The sequence below is a fragment of the Catharus ustulatus genome, chromosome 9, assembly GCF_009819885.2.
Source record: "Catharus ustulatus isolate bCatUst1 chromosome 9, bCatUst1.pri.v2, whole genome shotgun sequence".
In the NCBI taxonomy this organism is placed as follows: Eukaryota; Metazoa; Chordata; class Aves; order Passeriformes; family Turdidae; genus Catharus; species Catharus ustulatus.
In genome coordinates, this window is record NC_046229.1 from 15,567,562 (window position 1) to 15,587,562 (window position 20,001).

At 43.4% G+C, this 20,001-nt stretch overlaps 2 protein-coding genes across 2 annotated transcripts; both read right to left on the reverse strand.

Moving 5' to 3' along the window:
- Positions 1-7,917: 7,917 nt before the first annotated feature.
- Positions 7,918-10,862, reverse strand: C9H1orf52 (chromosome 9 C1orf52 homolog). The gene is made up of 3 exons (XM_033067509.1): positions 10,537-10,862; positions 10,239-10,446; positions 7,918-9,047 (listed from the first exon to the last, which is right to left on the reverse strand). The coding sequence occupies exons 1-3, from the start codon at positions 10,792-10,794 to the stop codon at positions 8,959-8,961; spliced, it is 555 nt and encodes a 184-aa protein (XP_032923400.1). The 5' UTR covers positions 10,795-10,862; the 3' UTR covers positions 7,918-8,958.
- Positions 10,863-12,111: 1,249 nt separating this feature from the next.
- Positions 12,112-18,043, reverse strand: BCL10 (BCL10 immune signaling adaptor). The gene is made up of 3 exons (XM_033068039.1): positions 17,903-18,043; positions 15,477-15,765; positions 12,112-14,438 (listed from the first exon to the last, which is right to left on the reverse strand). The coding sequence occupies exons 1-3, from the start codon at positions 17,984-17,986 to the stop codon at positions 14,071-14,073; spliced, it is 741 nt and encodes a 246-aa protein (XP_032923930.1). The 5' UTR covers positions 17,987-18,043; the 3' UTR covers positions 12,112-14,070.
- Between the last annotated feature and the right edge of the window lie 1,958 nt (positions 18,044-20,001).

Sequence of the window (20,001 nt, forward strand, 5' to 3'; positions counted from 1 at the left end):
CCCTCACGTTGTAGCCACTGGAGATTATTGCAAGGCAAGACAGCCAGTATCAGAGAACTTCCATTGCTAGTGCAGAGGCAAGAGGGGTAGGAACTGCAGGTGTGATGCTGGAGTGCTGTCTGTGCGCTGTGGGAAGTGAGACAGACGCACAGGGAGCAGGACACCAGTGCCCAGTTGCTCCATGGGCCTGGCTGTCCTCCCAGGTGACATGTGGGTCACCAGCTCTCCCTGCTTTGCTAATTTGGGGTCCTTCTCAGAAGCCTGAATTCCAACTACTTGTTATTCACTGAGACAAGTCTTGCCAGAATTTAGTGTGCAATGTTTAAGAATCCCAGGATGAAATGTTCCCAAAACATCAAAGAAACAGTGAATTATCTAATTTTAATATGTCTGATTCAGCACACACTGTGGAGCCAAATGTCTATCTCAAAGCACACTGCACGTGGCATTTCTGTCTGAAAAGCACATCCATCTCCCCTGCATGTCCATAGGAGATTACAGGGAGGGAAGTTCCCAAAGCTTTTAGCCCAGTCAGTAGGGGCAAGCCCTACCTTATTAATGCAGCTATGACGCTGCAAATCTGTGCATCTCGGCCCCTGCTGCACTGGCTCGTGCTCTCCCTGGCAGGTTTATATACATATATATACATACACAAAATGTATATTTTTGAAGTACATTCACAAGAATTAACCTGAAGCAGAATTTTTCTTGCCTGTCAGCAAAGAACATCTGGAAATGATCAATCTCTCTCTCCACCTTGCTCAAATGTCTTCAGGGAGAAATCAATCTTTTAAGACATCTATATTAAAATGAAAAAAATGCATTTGTAAGCTTGCAAAATTCAGTTACGTTTTCCTGAGAAAAAAGCACAGAAGTGTAAAGGAATCCATTCTTTCTAGGAGTATAAAACCCACAAATCCCTTTTCTTACTCTGCTGCAAGGTGCACAACAAGGCACCAGCCCCCATCAAGAAACAGAGACTCACTGCTATTGTTCTGGCACTGTAAATTCACATGTGCAATTAGCTCATACACAGCAGACTTTCCATTGCCTGTGGTGGGATTAATACATAGCTGAATTTCATCCACACGTGTAGATTCTTGCAGGAATGAACGCAGCATCTCTCAGGAGACACGTTACCATTCGGGGAACACACAAGCAATGATCAGTACTGCAATTTACTCTTTTCCATCATGCTTTGTAATATAAGAACCAGTGAATCAATTAATATGAAAGACACAATCTAAGGTGAGGAAAGAGCTGACTTTAGAAGGTGATACTGGCATGCTACCAAGAGCAGAAACATCGAGCAGAGTTGTGTTTTCCCCAGCAGGGTGTATTTTGGGGGCAAAGGCATGTGCTGGAGGGGTGCTGAGCGAGCAGGGTCCTCGCACGGGCAGGGTGTGCCTGCCCAAGTATTTTGGTTTGGAGCAGGAGGCAGCTTTTGAAGTGACTCTCCCTATCAGCCTGGCAGACTCCACTTTGGTTTCCAGAGTGCACCAGCTGGATTCCTTTCAGATGAAACTCAAATCAGAGGGTGCACTCCAGGAGTGCACTGAATGCACTTGGACTGCTGCTGAGCGTTGCTCCTGGGGGAGCAAAGCCGACCGAGCCCACAGCACGGACTGGGTCACATTACAGCACTCTCCTATTGAGCTGAATGACTTACTAATGCAAACAGAGCCACCGATTAAAGAGCATCCTCTAGCATGAGATCAGAAATAGAACTGGTCACATAGAACTCCCCCAAAACTCCACAGCATTAACCAGGAGAGGCAGTAAACCTTATTCTTATAAAAACAGAAGAGCTACTTATTTAGCAAACAAAAGCCATATGCAATCTAATTGAAAGAACAAACAAATGTTCAAGATGAACTGATCACCTGAAATGGATTATTTCCCAAGTGTCAGGGAAGCAAATTTCCCAGCTGCTAGTATTTCTGGTTCTTAATGCTCAAGTGTGTACGCACAATCTGGGATATAAACACAGTTGATGGAAAATCTGGGAGAGATTCATGGGAATTAGTGCTGCTATTAATTGTGATAGTTTTTCAGGTTAACTTCAGCAAAATGCTATTAAAATCTAAGGGATTTTTTCCAGCATGAGAAGGAAAAGAAAAAATCAGGGTCTACAATATATTCCCAATATAAACCTTCTGATTAATTTAAGCCCCTTCACACTATTTATTAAACTCTGAATTTCAGAGCAATCCATGAAGCTGTGTCACCTCCAGCTTACTGTCCTGCTGCAGCCAAAGCAGGCATCAAGTGAAGTTTCCTATCATATGGCATATCCAGCCCTGGAAACATTTGCCCTATAAGCAAATCACATTAGGTATTTTCACAGTGAATAAGACCATTATCTTTCAGTTTGGTATGTCGTAAAAAATTACATGGGTCTTTTAATTAAAACCCTAAACACATACAGTGGGTGGATTCCATCTCTAGGACCTCCATTGCTTCTCTCCAGTATAATGGTATTTTCATTCCTTTTGAATACACTTGAGGAAAAAAGCTGGTTTTAAGGGTGAATTTAACTTCTGAGTGAACTGCAGGGCCTGAGTGTTAAATGCTGTCCAGACATACCCCAGTTCAGCAGCAGCACAATCCTCAGTGTAAGTCTGTTCCAAGGAAACTCTGATGCAGTGCACTGTAGCAGATTCTGCGACCAAATTTGACTCAGAAATTATGTCTTTTGCTATAATTCTGTAATTTGGTCTAGAATTAGTTAATTTTTTAAAAAATTGCATTAAATGTTCCTATATTTCCTTAGCTATGCCACAACCAAAGAACCAAGGCAAATCCTGAAGTAAATCACGTTTTATAACCCTGAATGTCCTTACACAGGAGTCCTTGCTCTGTGTGAACACAAAGCTATAGATGATCATAGAGTTGCTAGAGAGGGTTACAAGCTTCCCCAAAATGAAGAAAGGTAAACTGTCTTGTTTAAGTGCATGATTTTGCTGATTTCTACTGATTCATTAAAGCACCAGGCTGCCAGCACAGGCAGAAGGGCTGGCAGGGCTGGTTGTACCACTGTCTCCCCTTCCAGCTCTGTTTTAAAGCCAAGAGGTCTGACAGGAATGGTGTGGGCCTGGCTGGCCTGGGGCAGCCAATGGTCTGGGTCACCTTGGGAAGGCACATTCCAGCCTTATTTTTGTAACCTTCTATGAAAGAAGGTTAGAAGTCTATGCTATTATAAGAAAAATGCAACTTTTCAAAGTAAATTCTTCATCACTTTCTTGGTTTACAGAAAGAAAAGTTTTTCTTGATATTCTTAAATTTAAACCAACCCTACCTTTTTCAAGCACAAGATCAAAAAACACTTTTTGAGCTTTTCTAAGTTAGAAACTTGGAAACTCAATAGTTTGTCTGAAATAGACATGCATGACATTTAACCATTCATTATTTTCATATTGACTTTCACTGCTTTGTTGAAACAAACGCATTTGACTAAAATTGTGTGCCATATAATTTTTTTCATCATGATCCATCAATATTTTTTTTTAAAGAGAAAGGATTATGGTTACCGTCCACACACAGAAAGTAAACAAAATAGATGTGTACTGTTTCAAGAGACACTTAATCATGCACTAGAAAGAAAATTAGAAAGGAATTGGGTTCTGTAGAGTAAAGCTGAGCTGCAGATGATTCAACAGGCTCTGTGCCAATGGTAACAAAAGCGCTCTCTGCTGGAGCATCACAGCTGAAAACCTGCAAACAGTCTTTATATAGATACTTTAAAAAGAATAAGCTTTTAAGGGGGAAGCAGTATTTCCTTACTATTGTCAAAGATCATGGTGACACAGCTGATCTGAGAGCCATGCACAAAGGCTCCTGTGAGAACAAGTCACTAACGGTAAGCAAATCTTAGACCTTGTACAACCCCCAGTATTCCTAACTCTTAAAACAGTATGTTTCAAACTAGTCCTTGCCATTTACCAACCTTCTAATTGCATTAAATAATACAGCTCTGAAACATTTCAGACAACGTAAAAGCTCTTAGTCTCACAGAATACAATTTTAGCAGTCCTAAGGAAGGGATTACCACAGAAAGTGACATATTTCTAGATCAGAAGCCTAACAGAGAAACTTTTTCATGTGTGTAAAAAATCCCCTTTTTTAGGTCTTCATTAAGCAGTAAGGATCCTTTCTGCAACAGAAGTGAAATTAATCTTTCACATTACCTGGCCTGATTCCTCAAAACATCCTTCACCAGCCTGTGTCAGAGCAGTTACTTTTTAAACAAAACTGGATCGTGTTCTCCTTCCAACAGAAAGATTCCCCAGTGACTATTGCTGTGAGCCTGCCACTGGCAGGGCTGTTGTTTGTTTGGTGTTTTGGTTTGAGCAGAGTGTGTTAATCCTCTCCTGAGAAGTGCTGTGGTTTAGGTTTAACTCCCCATTACACTTTCCTGGGGTTACCCTATATTAATCCTGTACTTGTTTTCATATCAGTCCATCTGCAGCAAGAAACATAAGATGGGAGAAGTTACAGGAAGGGATGGAAAACTAGAGTTTGCTCCCAAGAATAAATTTACTTTCTTAGAAAACAGGAAAATACAGAGTTTTTGTGCTGCTGCTCACAGCTACAGCAAAGCAAATATGTCTTTGTCTTCTGAAGCTACCAAGACTAAAGCATTCTAAAGATGAAGACCATTTCATCTTCTAAATGAAGAGCCCTGATAAAATTATTTGATAAGGACTAAAAATGCTTATCTCCATTCATTGAATTCATTGCATTCTTCTGTCAATCCAGCTCCACAGGCACCAGCTTCCCTGAAAATTCCTGCTTTTTTCAGAAGTGCCCTGAAGAAAACAGTTCAAAGGAACCAGCAGCATAAACCCATTCCAATGTCTGCTGTGACTCTGCCTTCCAGCCCCAACCGGTCTTTGCACACTTCTAACAGTGACACAAATTCTATGGACTCCTCTAAGGATGATATTGTTCCTTTTGATCTGTGATAACTCTCAGCATAAAGAACTAGCTCAGTGCAATCTTTATCCCACCATTATTCCTGCTCTTTCTTGGTTCCTAATTATATTACTTTCAAGCTTTGAGAAAGCAGCCCACTGCTACCAACATGTTTGTCTCAGAACAGAACTACTCCCTGAGATCCCCATGTCTCCCTGGAAGCCTCCTGTGCAATGAAAACACAGAATTTCATTGCAGCATTTTCTGTATTCTGCCAACATTTTGTTGTACAGAAATCCTGCTTTTGCTTCAGTCTTGACATTCTGAGATAGCCACAGCCTGCCCAGCTAATCACTGCCTCTTGCTACATCATTTATTGAACTTCACCTCAGTCAGTGCAGCCAGAAAACGCCTTTGGCAGTAATGGAATCAGATTTCTTACGAGGTGCCTCCATTTGCTCAAGGGTTTTCTAATCACATCTTATGCTAGTGTTTTTGAGAATTCTTTTCCTCTGTAACATTTGCCCTCCTGTGAATTACAGAGGGGTTGGCATCACCTCCTGAGCATGCCTGGACAGCCATTCCCACACAGCTGCTGCAAGAGCAACTGGCCTGTCAGCAAGCTCATCTCTGTAGGGCACTGGTGCCACCACGCCTGAGGGTCCTGGGATTTGTCCAGCTATTGGGAAAACAACCTTTCAGATTTTTCCAGTCTAACAAGGAACTGCGGGTGTCCTAAAACAAAATTTCTCAAAAAGGAAATATTGCACAGCTGTAGCCATTGCCAGGGTCTCTTTCAGCTGGTACAACCATTTATCCTACAAGAACACACAGTTCAGCTGCAATCATCTTCCATGCTTTTAAGGCAGTCCTGCACTGCTCTCACATCCAATCCACACCCAAAGCAAAAGCACAAACATCTGACCAGTGGCTAAAGGGGCTTGGATAAAATCAGCAGGACTGATAAACATAAAACAAACAGGAATGAGAGCTTTTAAAGTCTGAAAAGAAAATCCTTTTTTTTTTGTGCTGGTGACTGAAAGCATTGCATCTTTTTGTCCTGATTCTGCCATGGCTAAGATTAGCAACTGGCAAAGGAGCTTCCTGTCACTGGACTGAGCCAGCACTACACAGCTTCTCTTTCTCTTCAATGATAAAAACACCTCTTCCTGTGCTGACTCCAGGTTCACAATAAATTATTCTTTATGGAACACGCTACATTTTTCTGGATTTACTTTCATATTGGCAGCACCAAGCTAATCAGAAACTATTTATTGTAATCAGTGCTTCAAGAGCACTAGTCTGCATCAAGAACAGGAACAGAACAGTAACAGAGGAATGCTTTGCCACAACCTCCCTGTCAGCTCTTCTGGGAAGAGGCACTGCCTTCCATTACCCTCAACAGCTGTACTTTTATACTGACGTGAATTCTTCTTTTCCAGATCATCCTGCGTCTCTTGGAAAGCCAAGCACTGCAGCTGCTATTGTGCCAGCATCTGAAGCAACACAATGTGCTCATTGCAAACTAATTGCCTTCCAGACACTGTTTCGTTGATTTTGACAAATTTTTAAGAGAATTTCCTCAAATCAAACCTGTATGCATTTTTTACTGCCTTTTTTCCCCCATTACACATAATGATTGTAATCAAATTTGATTCATCATAAAAACAGTAGAATGATGAGTCAATAGAGCACTAATTTTCAGAGGCAATCTTCCCCATTTGTCAGCAGGGGTGTATGTACACTGTCACTGCCTTCCCTTGAAAGACAATCCAGGATAAGCTATGCTGTAGTTACAGATTTTCTGAACATCTAAGCTTTCAGTTTAAGTTTAATTGGTGTTCACTCACATGTTTCACAGAGCCTGATGTGTTGACAAATTTTCATTGTTGGCTGCTCAAACCTGAAGAAAACCTCTTTCTTGAAGTCTTTTGAGCTGCTTCAGAAGCTGCAGCATTGTACCACTTCTCTCATTATCTTTTTCTGAAGATGATGCACTAAAGCATCTCTACAAAAAAAACCTTACAGCTACAGAACCAATCCACCCAGATAATTCAGGTGCACACAGGCTCTCAAAGCCTTGTGAAGATGCCTTACCTTACAAAAAGGTGAAGAGTTGTTTGTGCCATTTCTCCTGAACATTTCTTCCTGAACAGGGAAGATGCCATGGTCACTGCTTACCATGAAGATTCCCACAACCTGCAAATACAATTAATTGTTCTTCTCCCAGATGGGACATGCTGGTCTTCTCCTTGGAGAGTGAGTATCAGATGGTGTTAAATTCAAGAAAACTGGATACTCTGTATATCATATGGTCTGAAAATACAAGGAGCAATTGGCAGGGTAACTTCCTGAGCTGGAATAGCAGAGCAAAAATAAAACGGACAAAAGCCTCCTTGGTCACAGCAGTCATGGGAATGCATCCTATTTCCAGAGCTGGTGACATGAACCTTCAGCTATAACACTCTTCAAGGAGCACCGCGCTAGCAAACAGAACTACTGTAAGATTCAAAAATGCAGGTGGAGTATTTTGAGAAAGCCTACAGCGAGCTGGCACTCCGTAAGCTTTGCCATGACAGTATCCCTCATCCTGGAGCTTGCTAGGACAGTGTCTGGTATCTGAGTTTGTGCTAGGAAAGGGGGCCACAAGGAGCCCTCAGCTGTGTCACTTTCTGAATTGTTTCCAGACTAATGGCACAGAAGGGGGAGAATACAGCACAGATTTGGCCCCACAGCCTGTGAAACTGGCAAGGAGCAGCTGCAGAGTCTGCAGGTAGACAAGGATCCAGAGAAAGCATTATCACACTGCCAAGGCTAGAATGCGTAACTTCCTAACATCTTCGTACAGTCACTAAAAATGAATACACTTTTCTATATATTGAGGTTAAAAAAAATATCTTAAAATCACTTTAAAAAAATTAACATCATATTAGCACATACGTATACACAAACTGTTCTGCCAAAGTAAAGCTAGTCCAAGACAGAAGGAAAATAGAAAACACAAACTTTTACATTAAAAGTTTAATTACATAAACCTCTATTAGTAGGTGCTAATCTCACTGCAGATTTTCTAAGGCACAAGATCTTTATCTGAAGTAATCTTTTCTCCAATCCAGTACAAGCTGGTACCTTGTTATATACAGACCCAAAAACCCACTCAGCAGCATACCACAAATGCAACAGATACTGACTAGCACTTTGAGAAGACTACCAATTGTTCGTACTGAAATAAATACAATTTTTCAGCAAAGACTATCACAGCTTTGTCATAAATTTTGTCCACATAAATATCTTGATTCTATTTTCTGTTTCAGGAAGAAGACATTACATGCTTCAATTCTACCTCCATCAGTCTCATGTTTCACTGATGATGATCCCATAACATCAAAATAATTATAAAATATTAAACTCCATTTTTAAGTCCATTTTTTCAGTTTGTAGTTGTGTATTTATTTAAACAAAAAAGCCCTGAGGAATCTGTTAAGTCACACATCAGTGAATGACATATAATACAGAATTCATTACTCCTCTTCACCAAGCATGCAATGCAATATTTATACCACAGATGTTTTCAAATGTAGATTTATTCCAGTGACTATTTGCAGTCTATACATACATTTAAAAACAACATTATGTGAACATATCACAGACTGGTACGTAAAAAATCTTTAGTATATACTCCTTTATAAAAGGTTTTGACACAAAGGAAAAGTCAGTCCAGAAAAACGCATGTTACCAGGTTTCTTGATAAACAAAATACTGTGAAGCCCTGTAACCTGCATGAGCACAAGTATCCATGGCAATGGATCTCTCTTCTAAATCCTTGTTTTAAATAAACAGATGTAAATTTTGTTCAGTAAACAAGTTCTACCACAACACTGTCCATTTGATTTTGTGCTTTCCAAAAGGCAAGCATACTACAGAAACAAAATTCCCTACCCAATACGAGTGAGAAATGCAGTAAACACATATTTGTTTCCTATTCCAGCAGAGGAATTCAAGTTCCTTGAAATTCTCATTATGTCTAAATCCAAAACACCCTGCTTATACCTTCTTCTTCTTTTTCTTTGCTTGCTCTCCAGACTCTACTTTACGTTTCTTAGCGGAAGCCGGTTCATCATCTTTTTCACCATCTTTAAATAAAAGAAAGAGTTAATCAAAGTCAGCAAAGCCAGTTTTTTGTCTTAAACCCCATCCTGTCTCAGAACAACTGACTTAACCACATCTGAGATGGCTGGAGAAAAGACACTGCAGTATTAACTGACAACATCCTCATCTGTGGAATGCAGACAATATGTGGACAAAACAGGAATGGTTATTTCTTATTACTATCACAGATCACTACAGGTAACTAAAAAGAGGTTTTATGCTACTGTACAGTACACGTTCTAAAAAAGTATTATTGGACTAGCTAGTAGAAAAAGCTAGAAAATTACATTTTTGGAGCAGGAAATAATGTCAAGATCAATTAACCTTTTATTGTCTTCCTTTGGATGAAGGCTGACTAAGAGAAATTCATGGACAGGGGAAACATATAGAACATATGGAGCAAGACATAAAAACTGCTACTGAGGAAGAACACCCAGAACTAAAAAAACCCACACAAGACAGCAAAAAAAATCTTTCTTTTGGAAAAGCTTTGTTGACAACTTTACCAATGAATGAAAACATTACTGTGTGCTCTGAAAGCCCACAATTTCTTCTTCTGGTTCTGTTCTCTTGGTTGTTGCTGGCTATTCTCTTTCTCTAGCAATTAAAGAAAAAAAAATCCTCCAACTTATAAAATATTTACTTCCTTAATTACCATTACAGCTTGTACCATCATTGAAAGTGGAGAGGATAGAAATTATTTTCTTCAGTAACCTGTCCCATGGACATACTATTTGATTCCTCTTTTGGACCCCAAGTTTTGCAAACGTTATAAAAATAATCCAACCTACATCTACAACTAAAGTCAACATAGCAGCACCTGAAGCTCTCACACCATGTTCTTAGTAGCACCATGAGTGAACGTGTTAGCTTCACATAACTACAATGCTACAGATTCTAATGCTCCCCTGCTAATGAATGTGGAGGAGAAGAGCAGAGAGACTGCTCGAGGGTCTGCGTTGATTCAGGAAAGCCAAAACACCGGCACCGCATTCCGCCCATCCCTGCAGCCAGAGCGCTCTGCCCCTGGCAGCAGCGGAGCAGAAGCCAGCAGAGCTTGCTGCGGGCCCAGAGCCGCAGGGAACCCGCAGGGAACCCGCAGGGAACCCGCCCGGCCCGGCCCTGCCAGCCCCACAGCCCGCGCACGGCACCGCCGCCTCACGCCAGGGCCTCACCCGACTCCAGCAGCTCCTGCTCCTCGTCCGGCAGGAACTTGGCTTTGCCGGCCTGCCGGGGCGCGTCGTCGCCATTGTCCTCGTAGATGTTGGACCACTTTATGGCCATGTCCAGGGTGGGGGCCGGCGGCGGCGGCTTCTCGGGCGGGCTGTAGGTCTCCGGCGGGGGCACGGCGTTGCTCCTCCACACCTTGAACTCCCTGGGGGGCTGCGGGAGAGAGCACAGTGCCCGTCACTGCGGGCCGGGGGGCTCGGGCCGGCCCCAGCGCCGCCTCCCTTCACCCCGCGCCCCACGCACCTCCTCGGGCGCCCGCAGGACGCGGCTCTCCCAGTCGATCTCCTTGTTGAGAGGGTTGTAGAGGAAGGCGGGCGGCTGCGACACCCGACGGAAGAGCTCGTCGGGCGACGGCAGCCGCGGGCGCCCCGGGCTGCCCCCCGGGGCCGCGCCGGCTCCCGCCGGGCGCTCGTCGGGCTGGGGTTCTTCGGGCTCGGAGTCGGAGCTGGAGCTGCCGTAGGCCGCGAAATAGCCCAGCGGGTCCTCCCCCTCCGCCGCCATGGCGGGGCCGCGCCGCGCACCGCCCGCGGAAACCGCGCCCGCGCCGAGGGTTCCGGCCCGCGGCGCTCCGGGCCCGAGCCGGCGGCACCGGCGGGAGGGCTCACGGCGGAGCCGGGTTCATTCCCTTCGAGTGACCGGACACCGAAAATCAGACACGAAACCCAGCCAACCTTCTTTTCTCCCTTGTCACACCCGCAGGCCTAAGTGGAAGGAACACGTTTTCCTAAAGTCTGATCACGGGCTAACCTAGGGCAGACACAGAGCACCTGTCAAGGACGTATCTTTACCAGAACAGATTTTCAAATTTGTTGGACAAAGTTCGTAGTAGACCTCCTCTGAGATTGACTGATACATGCATTACTGCATCAGCTAAAATACTGGTCCTGTTCAAATGGGATGAAGCTGAGTCAGGGGAGGTTTAGGTTCAATATTAAGAGAAATTTCTTCACCCAGAGGGGTTTGGACACTGCAACAGGGCCCAGGGCAGTGGTCACAGCACCAGCCTGACAGAGTTCAAGAAGTGTTTGGACAATGCTCTCAGGCACAGGGATTGACTCTTGAGGTGTCCTGTGCAGGGCTGGAATTGGACTTGGTGGTCTTCACGACTCCCTTCCAATTCAGCATATTTTATGATGCTATGTTCAGATTACTACCACGTTCAGATTAGTTATACTACCATAAGCAGGATAAGATCTGAGGAAGGGGTTTTGGTTATACTATGATCACTTGCTTTACTGTAAAGATACTGAAACATATCTAGCTGATCACTCATAATCAATACCATGATCACTATTCTGAAATAAGCTCTATACACAAAGTACAATGAAACCAACCATTGAAGTGAGACACCACAGTCCCTGCAGCATTTGTAAATCCTTTTTTGAGTCATGCATCTCAGCACTCAAAGGTTTTGTTTCTCCCCTGCTATTAATAAAAACAAAAATCTTAATTTAAGAATGAAATCAAGATCTGCATGGCTGGAAGCAACTCTTCTCACATCCGTAGGAAGTTGAGCAATACAGTCATTTGAAAAAAAGCAAGAATCAGGTTAGTAAGAGTAGTCACAAACTGCAGAAACTACTTAAGCAGCAGAGCTCTTGATTTCTCATGAATGTTCTCCTTACAGACTGCTCTTGAGTGCAGTCCTACAGGCACAGGCGTTTCACATTAAGTCAGTCTTTCCAAAGACAAACCTCTCTAAAAAGACACAGAGAACAAAAGCCTCCCGCACACACAAAACCAAAACCACACAGCAAGGTAACGGCATGAACTGCTTTGCAACCTGTACATCTCAAAAATGAGCAAGGCAGACAGAAAAACAGGCAATTATACAAAAGAATTTATTCCAAAAGTTGTGATAAAACATATTAAAAATGCACATTATAAACATTTGCTAAGATAATACATTCACTCAAGGTCTCAGGTTTGTAGGCTCCACTGGGAGTGGTCCCTGCAGGCTGCACACAGTGCCAGCCAGGATGGGGAGCAGCAAGGCAGCCTCCATCCTGAGCTGATGCATGTTCTCTGTTGAGCCCAACCCTGCTCACTCTCTTCTCTTTACAAGAATTCAGGAAGGGACTCAAGCCTCAGTACAGCTCTTAAGCTCTTAACTGCAAGTGGTTACCGTGGGCATTCAGACAAATCACTTTTTAGATGTCCCAAGTATGTGCAATTACAATTCAAGTTCATGGAGGAGAGGGAGTTCATCCTATCCTTAATTTCATGTTAAGGAGCAAAGTCTGGCATGCATATTAAGGCACTTAATTTCCAGAGTGCCATCTAATCGAAGCAGTTTCACTGAAAAGCACTTTCACTGTCCAGACAGTCTATGACTGTAGATGTAGATGAGGAAAACAAGGATTTTTATAAACATATCTTTCTCACATGTGAGATGTTCATATACTCGGGATGGAGTGCAGTTGAACATTGTATTTTATTTTAATCTACTTCCAAAACCAGAATAATAATGAAAAACAATTTATAGAGACTACACTAAGGTCCTGCAGGTGGCCTGTCTCCACAAAAGGAGAACAGTTTAGTACTATTACCCGGGTGTGCATTGGAATGGCATTACAAGGCTATACATAGTATGAGAGCCAAAATAATTTAGGGCCTTAAATACAAACCTACCCTTCAATACACTGAAAACATCCCATCACTTTAAAGTGTAGTACTGCAGAACACAACTGTACACATGTCAAACTAAGAATCCACCAGGTCACTTTGAAATGATTATAGGCACCTGCACAAAAGGTAGGCTACAATTCCAGAGAAATACAGTATGTTACATGATGGCAAGAAATGAGAACCTTCCCATGTTGAAACAGTTTAAAATGTATTTGACTCTAAACAATTTGAAATGTAAACCTGTCTGTCTGCTTTGAAGAGGAGTTATCTGAAGTGCCATATTTCCAAGAGTCCTTCAGGTACGGATACTTGCTTGTCACACAACTCCTCCTCCACTTCCCCAGTGGGACAAAGCATACAAGCTTTGTTCCTTAACAGCATCCCACAATAATGTTTTCCTACAGCCCTCGTGATGCCATTAGTTTACATTCCTTTTCCAGTACTAGAGAGAATTTGTATTTAAAGTGCATCTCAAATCAGGAATCTTTAACTAACATACAAGCAGAATATGCAAGGCCTGCAGAAGTATATTTGCAATCCTGCTGCCTTTTGCTTTACCAGTAGGACAAAGTTCACACAAGGAAGAGACTCTTTGCTAATAAGCGTGGATTTGGCCAGATTTGTGAGGTTTTTTGCAAATGGAGCAGCACACACATACATGGAGAGCAGAATTTATCCTAATTAGAAACATTTAATTTGGTAAATGAGTTTAAGCCTTCTGGTAAGTAAGCTTAAGCTTTTAGTTCAGATTTTTTTTTCCATACTCAGTACTTTTCCTAACCACCTTTCCCAGTTCGCCCATCACAGAAACATTAAGAAAAGCTGATTTGTTTCTACAGAAAGATAAGGCATATTTGTTCATAATTCCAGCTAAAGTATCTGCAACTAAATATGAAATCTTATATAAACAATGGTTTAAAAAACAAACATTTGCCGGTATAACACCACAATATTTTGAAAAAAAAGCTCCCTAAAGAACAAAAGCAAACAAAAAAAGATCAAGCAGCTCCAGCATCAAACAATTACAAAATTAAAACAGGAATTGCATAGATAGATTTCCTCCAATTTTTCTAACAGTTTGAAAACATTTTTTAACCCTTATGAGACATCAACAAAGTTTCAGTACCATTCAGATGAAAGTCACTGTGTTCACTGTGGTTGAACAGAACGTGATCTTAAAGGCAAAAAGCAATTGTCACTTGAACCACTGCATGGCTCTTGCTCCTCTGACTGGAGCTCTGGGGGCAGAGGGGGTGCACCAGGGTCTCCAGGCCCTGGGAGGGTGGCTGAGAAAACACTGCACTGTGAATTTCCCATCTCTGCAATCGGTAAATTCATTGAATGAAGAGAGACAGCAGACACAAATGCAGCAGTGCTATAATCTTCTTCTGGGTGATGTATCTGGGTAGATTCTTTGTCTTTTGTTTTATCCAAAAAATTAGATTCATCAGAATATGATCTAGAAAGATTATTTGTTCCTCCATACAGTGAGGTCATACAGGTGCTGCAGCTTAAACCTACGACAAAAAAACAGATACTGGATTTAATTACAGTATGGGGACATCTTAAAACTGTGCTCTGATTTAACATCAGTAAGACTCAAAAATCAATTGGCCGTATTTTTAACAGACTGACTGTTCATCTCACCTGTGACATCCAGAACTCCTGGCAAATTAAAGAACAAACATGCAGGTTACCTAGGCTGATGTCAATGGTTTCTCTGTACTCATTAGCAGATAGTACTTGACAAAGATGCACCATAACTTAAAGTTCATTTTAAAAAGTCACTTTAGCTCTTCAGCCCAACTTTTTTAGATGTTTCTCACTGTGTTATTTAAACTTTTAAGAGTTTCTTTTGATGACTCTGCTCCAAAGTGGACAGGGTTTGAAGGCTATTTTACCCGAAGTCAGAGAAAACCTCAGGCCCTTCTTCTCTATGGTTAAAATGTATTTTTCCTTATTTGCCTTTTGATGGGTGTGGAAGGGGAAGTAATGCTTTTGGTGTAGAAAGCCTATACTTTCTTCCTCTGCCTTAAAATATGAGTACACATAGTCACCTCAAGGTTTGGGTGTCAACAAAACCTCTAAGCCTGTATGAAAAAACAAGCACTTGTATTTACAGTGTCTACTTTTAAGCTGTGGCATTGAAGGCATAGGGGGAACTCCTCAAGCTGCCTTTGCTAGCATATCTTCTGCTGAGGCACGAAGTTTAGTTAAACCAGAGCATCCTGCCACTGCAGCAAATAGCTTCAAGAGAAATGCAAGATGGAAGATAACCACCCATTTCTGAAAAGCAAAACTGAAACGTGAAGACAGATTTATCCATCATAACAACACAATAGGGGGTTTTTTTGCAACTTGTTATTTATGATTGATGTGTTCAGATAGTAAAAAAGTAAAGCCAGGATACATCACTAGGATCTTTAACACAAACTGGTAATATTTCCAAACATGTTGTTCCAAACACCAGAGGAAGACTTTAGTTTTTGATCTTAATTTTGCAGACCCTCAAAATAAAACCTATGTCATACACAACATTATTAAAAATTTGTTACCTTTAAGAGCTTCAAGCTTTTCATTTTTGACTTTCAACACAACATCAGTTATCTTTTCTAACAGGAAGTTTTGTGTTCTTTCTCGTCTGATAGATTCAATCAAAGCATCTAGTCCCTTTGGATTTTCTGCTAAGTAGTCCAGTAACTTCCCAGTTTTTTTCCTACTGGAAGATCGAGCAGAAATTTCTTCTGTGTCCTCCCTGGTGAGTATTTTCTTAGAACGTAGGTAATCAAAGTGTCTCTCAGCTATGATTTTATCACACAGATAAGGACGCATCCTTTCTAAAGCCTGAAAAACAAAACAAACTAGTATCAGACAACATTTCAAATTATTTAGAAGCCTGTAGTTGGAACATAGATGATTTTGATACAGGTTAGCAGAAGAATTTTTAAGGCTGCTGCCATGTTACTTACTTGAGATTTTTCTCAGTGGAATTTTTTTTTAAAAAAACTGTTACCTAATTATCACTTCCATTAACTCTTTGACTGAACTCAGGAGTTCCAGTGCTTGTTAAGAAACAAGGTGACTACTTACAGAAAATGTGATTACATAAGCTCTGAGGTTAGCACATTTCAAAACAGTCAAGTAAAAATGAAATTATACCAAACAGCACCTACTCACTTTGTCTACAGATACACCCATTTTCATTGATCATCTGACTGCCACATTCCCATACTGTTTGTATCCTCGAGGCACAACTGCAAAATACTGCAGTTATTAATGTTTTCTGTACATTGAGCAAAAGGAGTCTCAGAGCAACAGTATGAAAATACTCACAGGTCAAAAGGTTTATAAATAAATCCCATTATTGACAAGTTCAACAAATTACTGACATCCAAATACATGCACTTTCATCAATAAATGTATGTACTCTCAACAACATTAGTGGCTGCTTTTTGTCTTTTGAGACCCTACTCCATTATATGAGTGATTTTATATGGCTCACCCTCACCCTTCTCAGCTCTCAACTGCAAGACTCCAACCTTTATAACTCCTCCTCAAGGCAAGCTCACCCAGACCAAGACATCCTTGTCTGTTTTGGCTGCCTGAGGTGTGGTGTCCCCTAGCACACAGTGCTTCTGCTAGCACAGCACCCTGGCTGCAGCGATCCCATCAAAGGCACCTGAACAGCTCCAAGAGAGCGGAGTGCATTTACACTGAACCAGCACGTTGGACTGCGAACAAACATTTAAAATCTGAGGTTTATGGACTGCATTTCGATGATAAAATGAATGTTACTTGTTTCTACCTAAGGTTTCCATCCTTTCTGCTCCAAGTACTATGGGACAACCTGTAAGATTAAGGGCTGTTTATGCACTTCTGTGAGACACAGCCACGAGCTCAGTCACTGACCCACACTAACGTACTTGTCATGTTATACCTGCACCGTCTCACCCAAGTAGTTCTTATCCTTTTTTGGAGTCACTACACAATGCCACCTATTGCAGAGTTAGTCTGTGGTTCCACAGAGACGAGTACTAGCTTGAAATACATGGCTCATAGAACTATGACAAAGCATTCAAAGGAAATCACTTAAGCATAAAGGTAGAAAGAAACAAAAACCAAACAGCAAGGAGTCTTCACTGTATTTTAAAAGAACATTAAAAAATCCCAATGAGTCAAACATAAGACACTGTAAATAACAAACAGAACCATGGATAGGCAATAAACAATATTAAACTGTGATTTTACTTTTTTTCTTTCAATTAAGCAATCACTTGTTGAGGTTGAAGCACATTGCTTCCCAGTCTCACGATGAAATAAATTAATCCAGAATGAATCAGGATGAAGTCTTCCCTCAGATTCCAGGCATCAGTGAATAAAGTATAGGGGAAAATCCAGAACAGTAAACCTCAACAAAAATATCGAAGTATACTTAACGAAGATATCCACGCTTTCTAAGAAAGAACTTTATTGTCCTCAGGAGCAGCACATAAATTTCCAGCCAAGCTTTGGGTACCACGTTACTGATCCCGTCTGCTGCCTCCTGCGGCGCAGGGACACCGGGAGAACCGAACCCTCGCAGCTGCGCCCGCGCCGGGCGGGCGGCCGGCAACAGCACAGGGCACGGCAGCGGCACAGAGCAAGAGCGCGGCACCGGCACAGAGCGCGGCACCGGCACAGCAGCGGCACAGAGCAAGAGCGCGGCACCGGCACAGAGCGCGGCACAGGCACTCGGGGTGAGCACCGGGCCCGGGCGTCATCATCTTAACACCCGGGGGACCCTGGAGGGCAGAGCCCTGCCCCACATTCCCCGCCGCCCTCCCGGACGCGTCCCCGGGCCGGTCCCGTCCCGCCCGCCGCCCCCGCCCGCGTCCCCCCGCCCGCTGCCACAGCGCTTCCGCTCCCCCGCCCGCGCACGGGCCCCACTCGCCGCTCCGCGCCCGGCCCGGGCACTCAGCCCCCAGCGGCGCTCGCCACTTACATCCTTCTTCACCTCCGCCATCTCGTCCTCCGTCAGCGGCCGCCCCGCACCCCCCGAGCTCGACCACGACCGCGGCCCCTCCATGGCGGAAGCCTCGGCGGCGCCGCTGGGGAAACCCACGCGGGGCGGCGCTTCCGCCCGGGCTCCGCCCCAGCCCTCTCCGCCAATGGGTGCTCAGGGCCGGCGCCCCGCCCCGCCTCAGCTCGGCCCCGCCCATGGCCCGTTCCGCCAATGGGCGCTCAGGATAGGCGTCCCACCCACCCCCGGCCCCGCCCAGTGGGGAGCGGGAGCGCGCCGGGGCGGGAGCGCCCCCGGGGCACGGCCGGGCTGTCCGGTCGCACGGGCCGGGACGGGCGGGGTTGCCTCCCGGCGGGAGCGCTGTGCTGCCGGGACACGGGCTGGAGCTGCCCCTCTCCGTGCCTCTGGGACGTGTGGCCGTTAAAGGGCCTTGGGCGGGTGCTGGCACGTCGTGAGGGCGGCTCTGGGGCGCGCAGGTTTCGGTCCCGCGCTGTGCTCAGCGCGGTGCTCCAAGGCAGCAGCAGAGGGAGCCGCTGTCCCGCCGGACCCGGCACCGCCTCCCGGGGAAGGGGAGCGCCCGGAGCCTCAGCAGGCGGCATTCTCAGAGCTGCAAGGGTGCTGGTCGTGCACTCCTAAAATTTTCGTTTCGGCAGATAAACATGAACATAAAGTAGGAGCGGTAAACATTAAGGTTTACTGTCAGTAAGGAAAAACTGCCAGTTTTATGGTAGTGTTACAGTTTTGCAAAGTTTTTGATTGACATGCTTTGTTAATACAATAGTACTTAAAATATTAATTGTGACAATATGTATTTTACAGTGCTAGTAATTCCAGCTTTAAAATAAAAGCGAAGATCCTGCCCAGAACACTTGAAAAATACAGGACTAGGCACAGGGCTGATTTCTGCAGAGCTGGGTGTTAGCATCCCCAAACTGGTTGCCCTGGTTGCCATCCATCCAGCTCCATTCCTGCTGCTCCTCTGGGGCACACCTCTGCTCACAGCCCATGCCCTCCTCAGTGTTATTCCCACCCCAAGAAGCCTTTCTTTGCTGCAGTGCATTGGAATTTTATAAAGCTGTGTATCTCTGCAGAGTAAACTGTGTATCTCCCATTTTCCTGCTCAGAGGGCTCCCAAGTTCAAGTGCTTACATTGATCCTCCAAAATCAGTGCTGTGCACCCAAAATACTCGGAAAGCTTTCAGCTTCTCCAGTGCTTCCAAGAGTACTGGTTGTAGCACTTCTGAAACAGAGCCAGGCATCTTCCCAGCCCCTGACTCCCACCCTTGTTTATTAAATCACATGCCTTTCAGCTCTTCTTCAAGGTGGACTTTGCTGGCTCCATACAACACTGCTGATAAGCACATCTATCATGCATTCTGGATTTAGAATGTTTGTTAATAACCTTGCTCAGCAAGAGGTGCAGTTCAAAGCCATGTGATGTCTGCAGGGTTAGGCTGCTGATTCCTGAGCCGTGTAGGAGACAAACTGGAATGATTTAACTTCAGCAGTCAGGAAGAGAGCATGTGGCTAGAGAATACAAGGACAGAATATATTTTAGCAGACTTAATGCCAAAACACCCTACCAGGATTTAATGGTCCAGGCAGCAGGAAGAAGGCTACTCTGCATGCAACTCATTTCAGGAGAATAACAGGCACTTGATATTCAGAAGTGACTGATGTTTTTTAAGCAGCATGTACTTGGAGTGGGGACTGAATCTGTACACTCAAGTGTAGAAGTCTCTACTTGGTTAAGTAATATCCTACAGCTAAATTTTGCAAAGAATACTCCTTGTTGAATTACTATGATTTTGCTTTTTTCAGGTTTGATATTCTATGAGAAACTTCTTAATGTGGCAAATGGGTGTGGCTTGTCTATATGTTCTAATTTTTAATAATTCCCGTTTAGAAACAAATTCAAGTAAACTGGTACCAACTCTGTCCTGTAGACATAGGTACACATGTAAATGAAGTAGTTTAAAATATTAATGTATTCACATTAGGCACAGCACTGATTTAAGTATATTAGTATAAAAATCATATTTTTAACCAGTGTTGTAAAATAGTATAAAGGCTGTATTTAG

Coding starts and splice junctions, on each gene's coding strand:
- C9H1orf52 (XM_033067509.1), bottom strand. CDS start 10,794: ATGGCGGCGGAGGGGGAGGACCCGCTGGGCTATTTCGCGGCCTACGGC. Junction 10,447..10,536: donor TCCTGCGGGCGCCCGAGGAG/GTGCGTGGGGCG, acceptor TCTCTCCCGCAG/CCCCCCAGGGAGTTCAAGGT. Junction 9,048..10,238: donor GCAGGAGCTGCTGGAGTCGG/GTGAGGCCCTGG, acceptor TTTTATTTAAAG/ATGGTGAAAAAGATGATGAA.
- BCL10 (XM_033068039.1), bottom strand. CDS start 17,986: ATGGAGGGGCCGCGGTCGTGGTCGAGCTCGGGGGGTGCGGGGCGGCCG. Junction 15,766..17,902: donor TGGCGGAGGTGAAGAAGGAT/GTAAGTGGCGAG, acceptor TTTGTTTTTCAG/GCTTTAGAAAGGATGCGTCC. Junction 14,439..15,476: donor AAAGCTTGAAGCTCTTAAAG/GTAACAAATTTT, acceptor TTTTTGTCGTAG/GTTTAAGCTGCAGCACCTGT.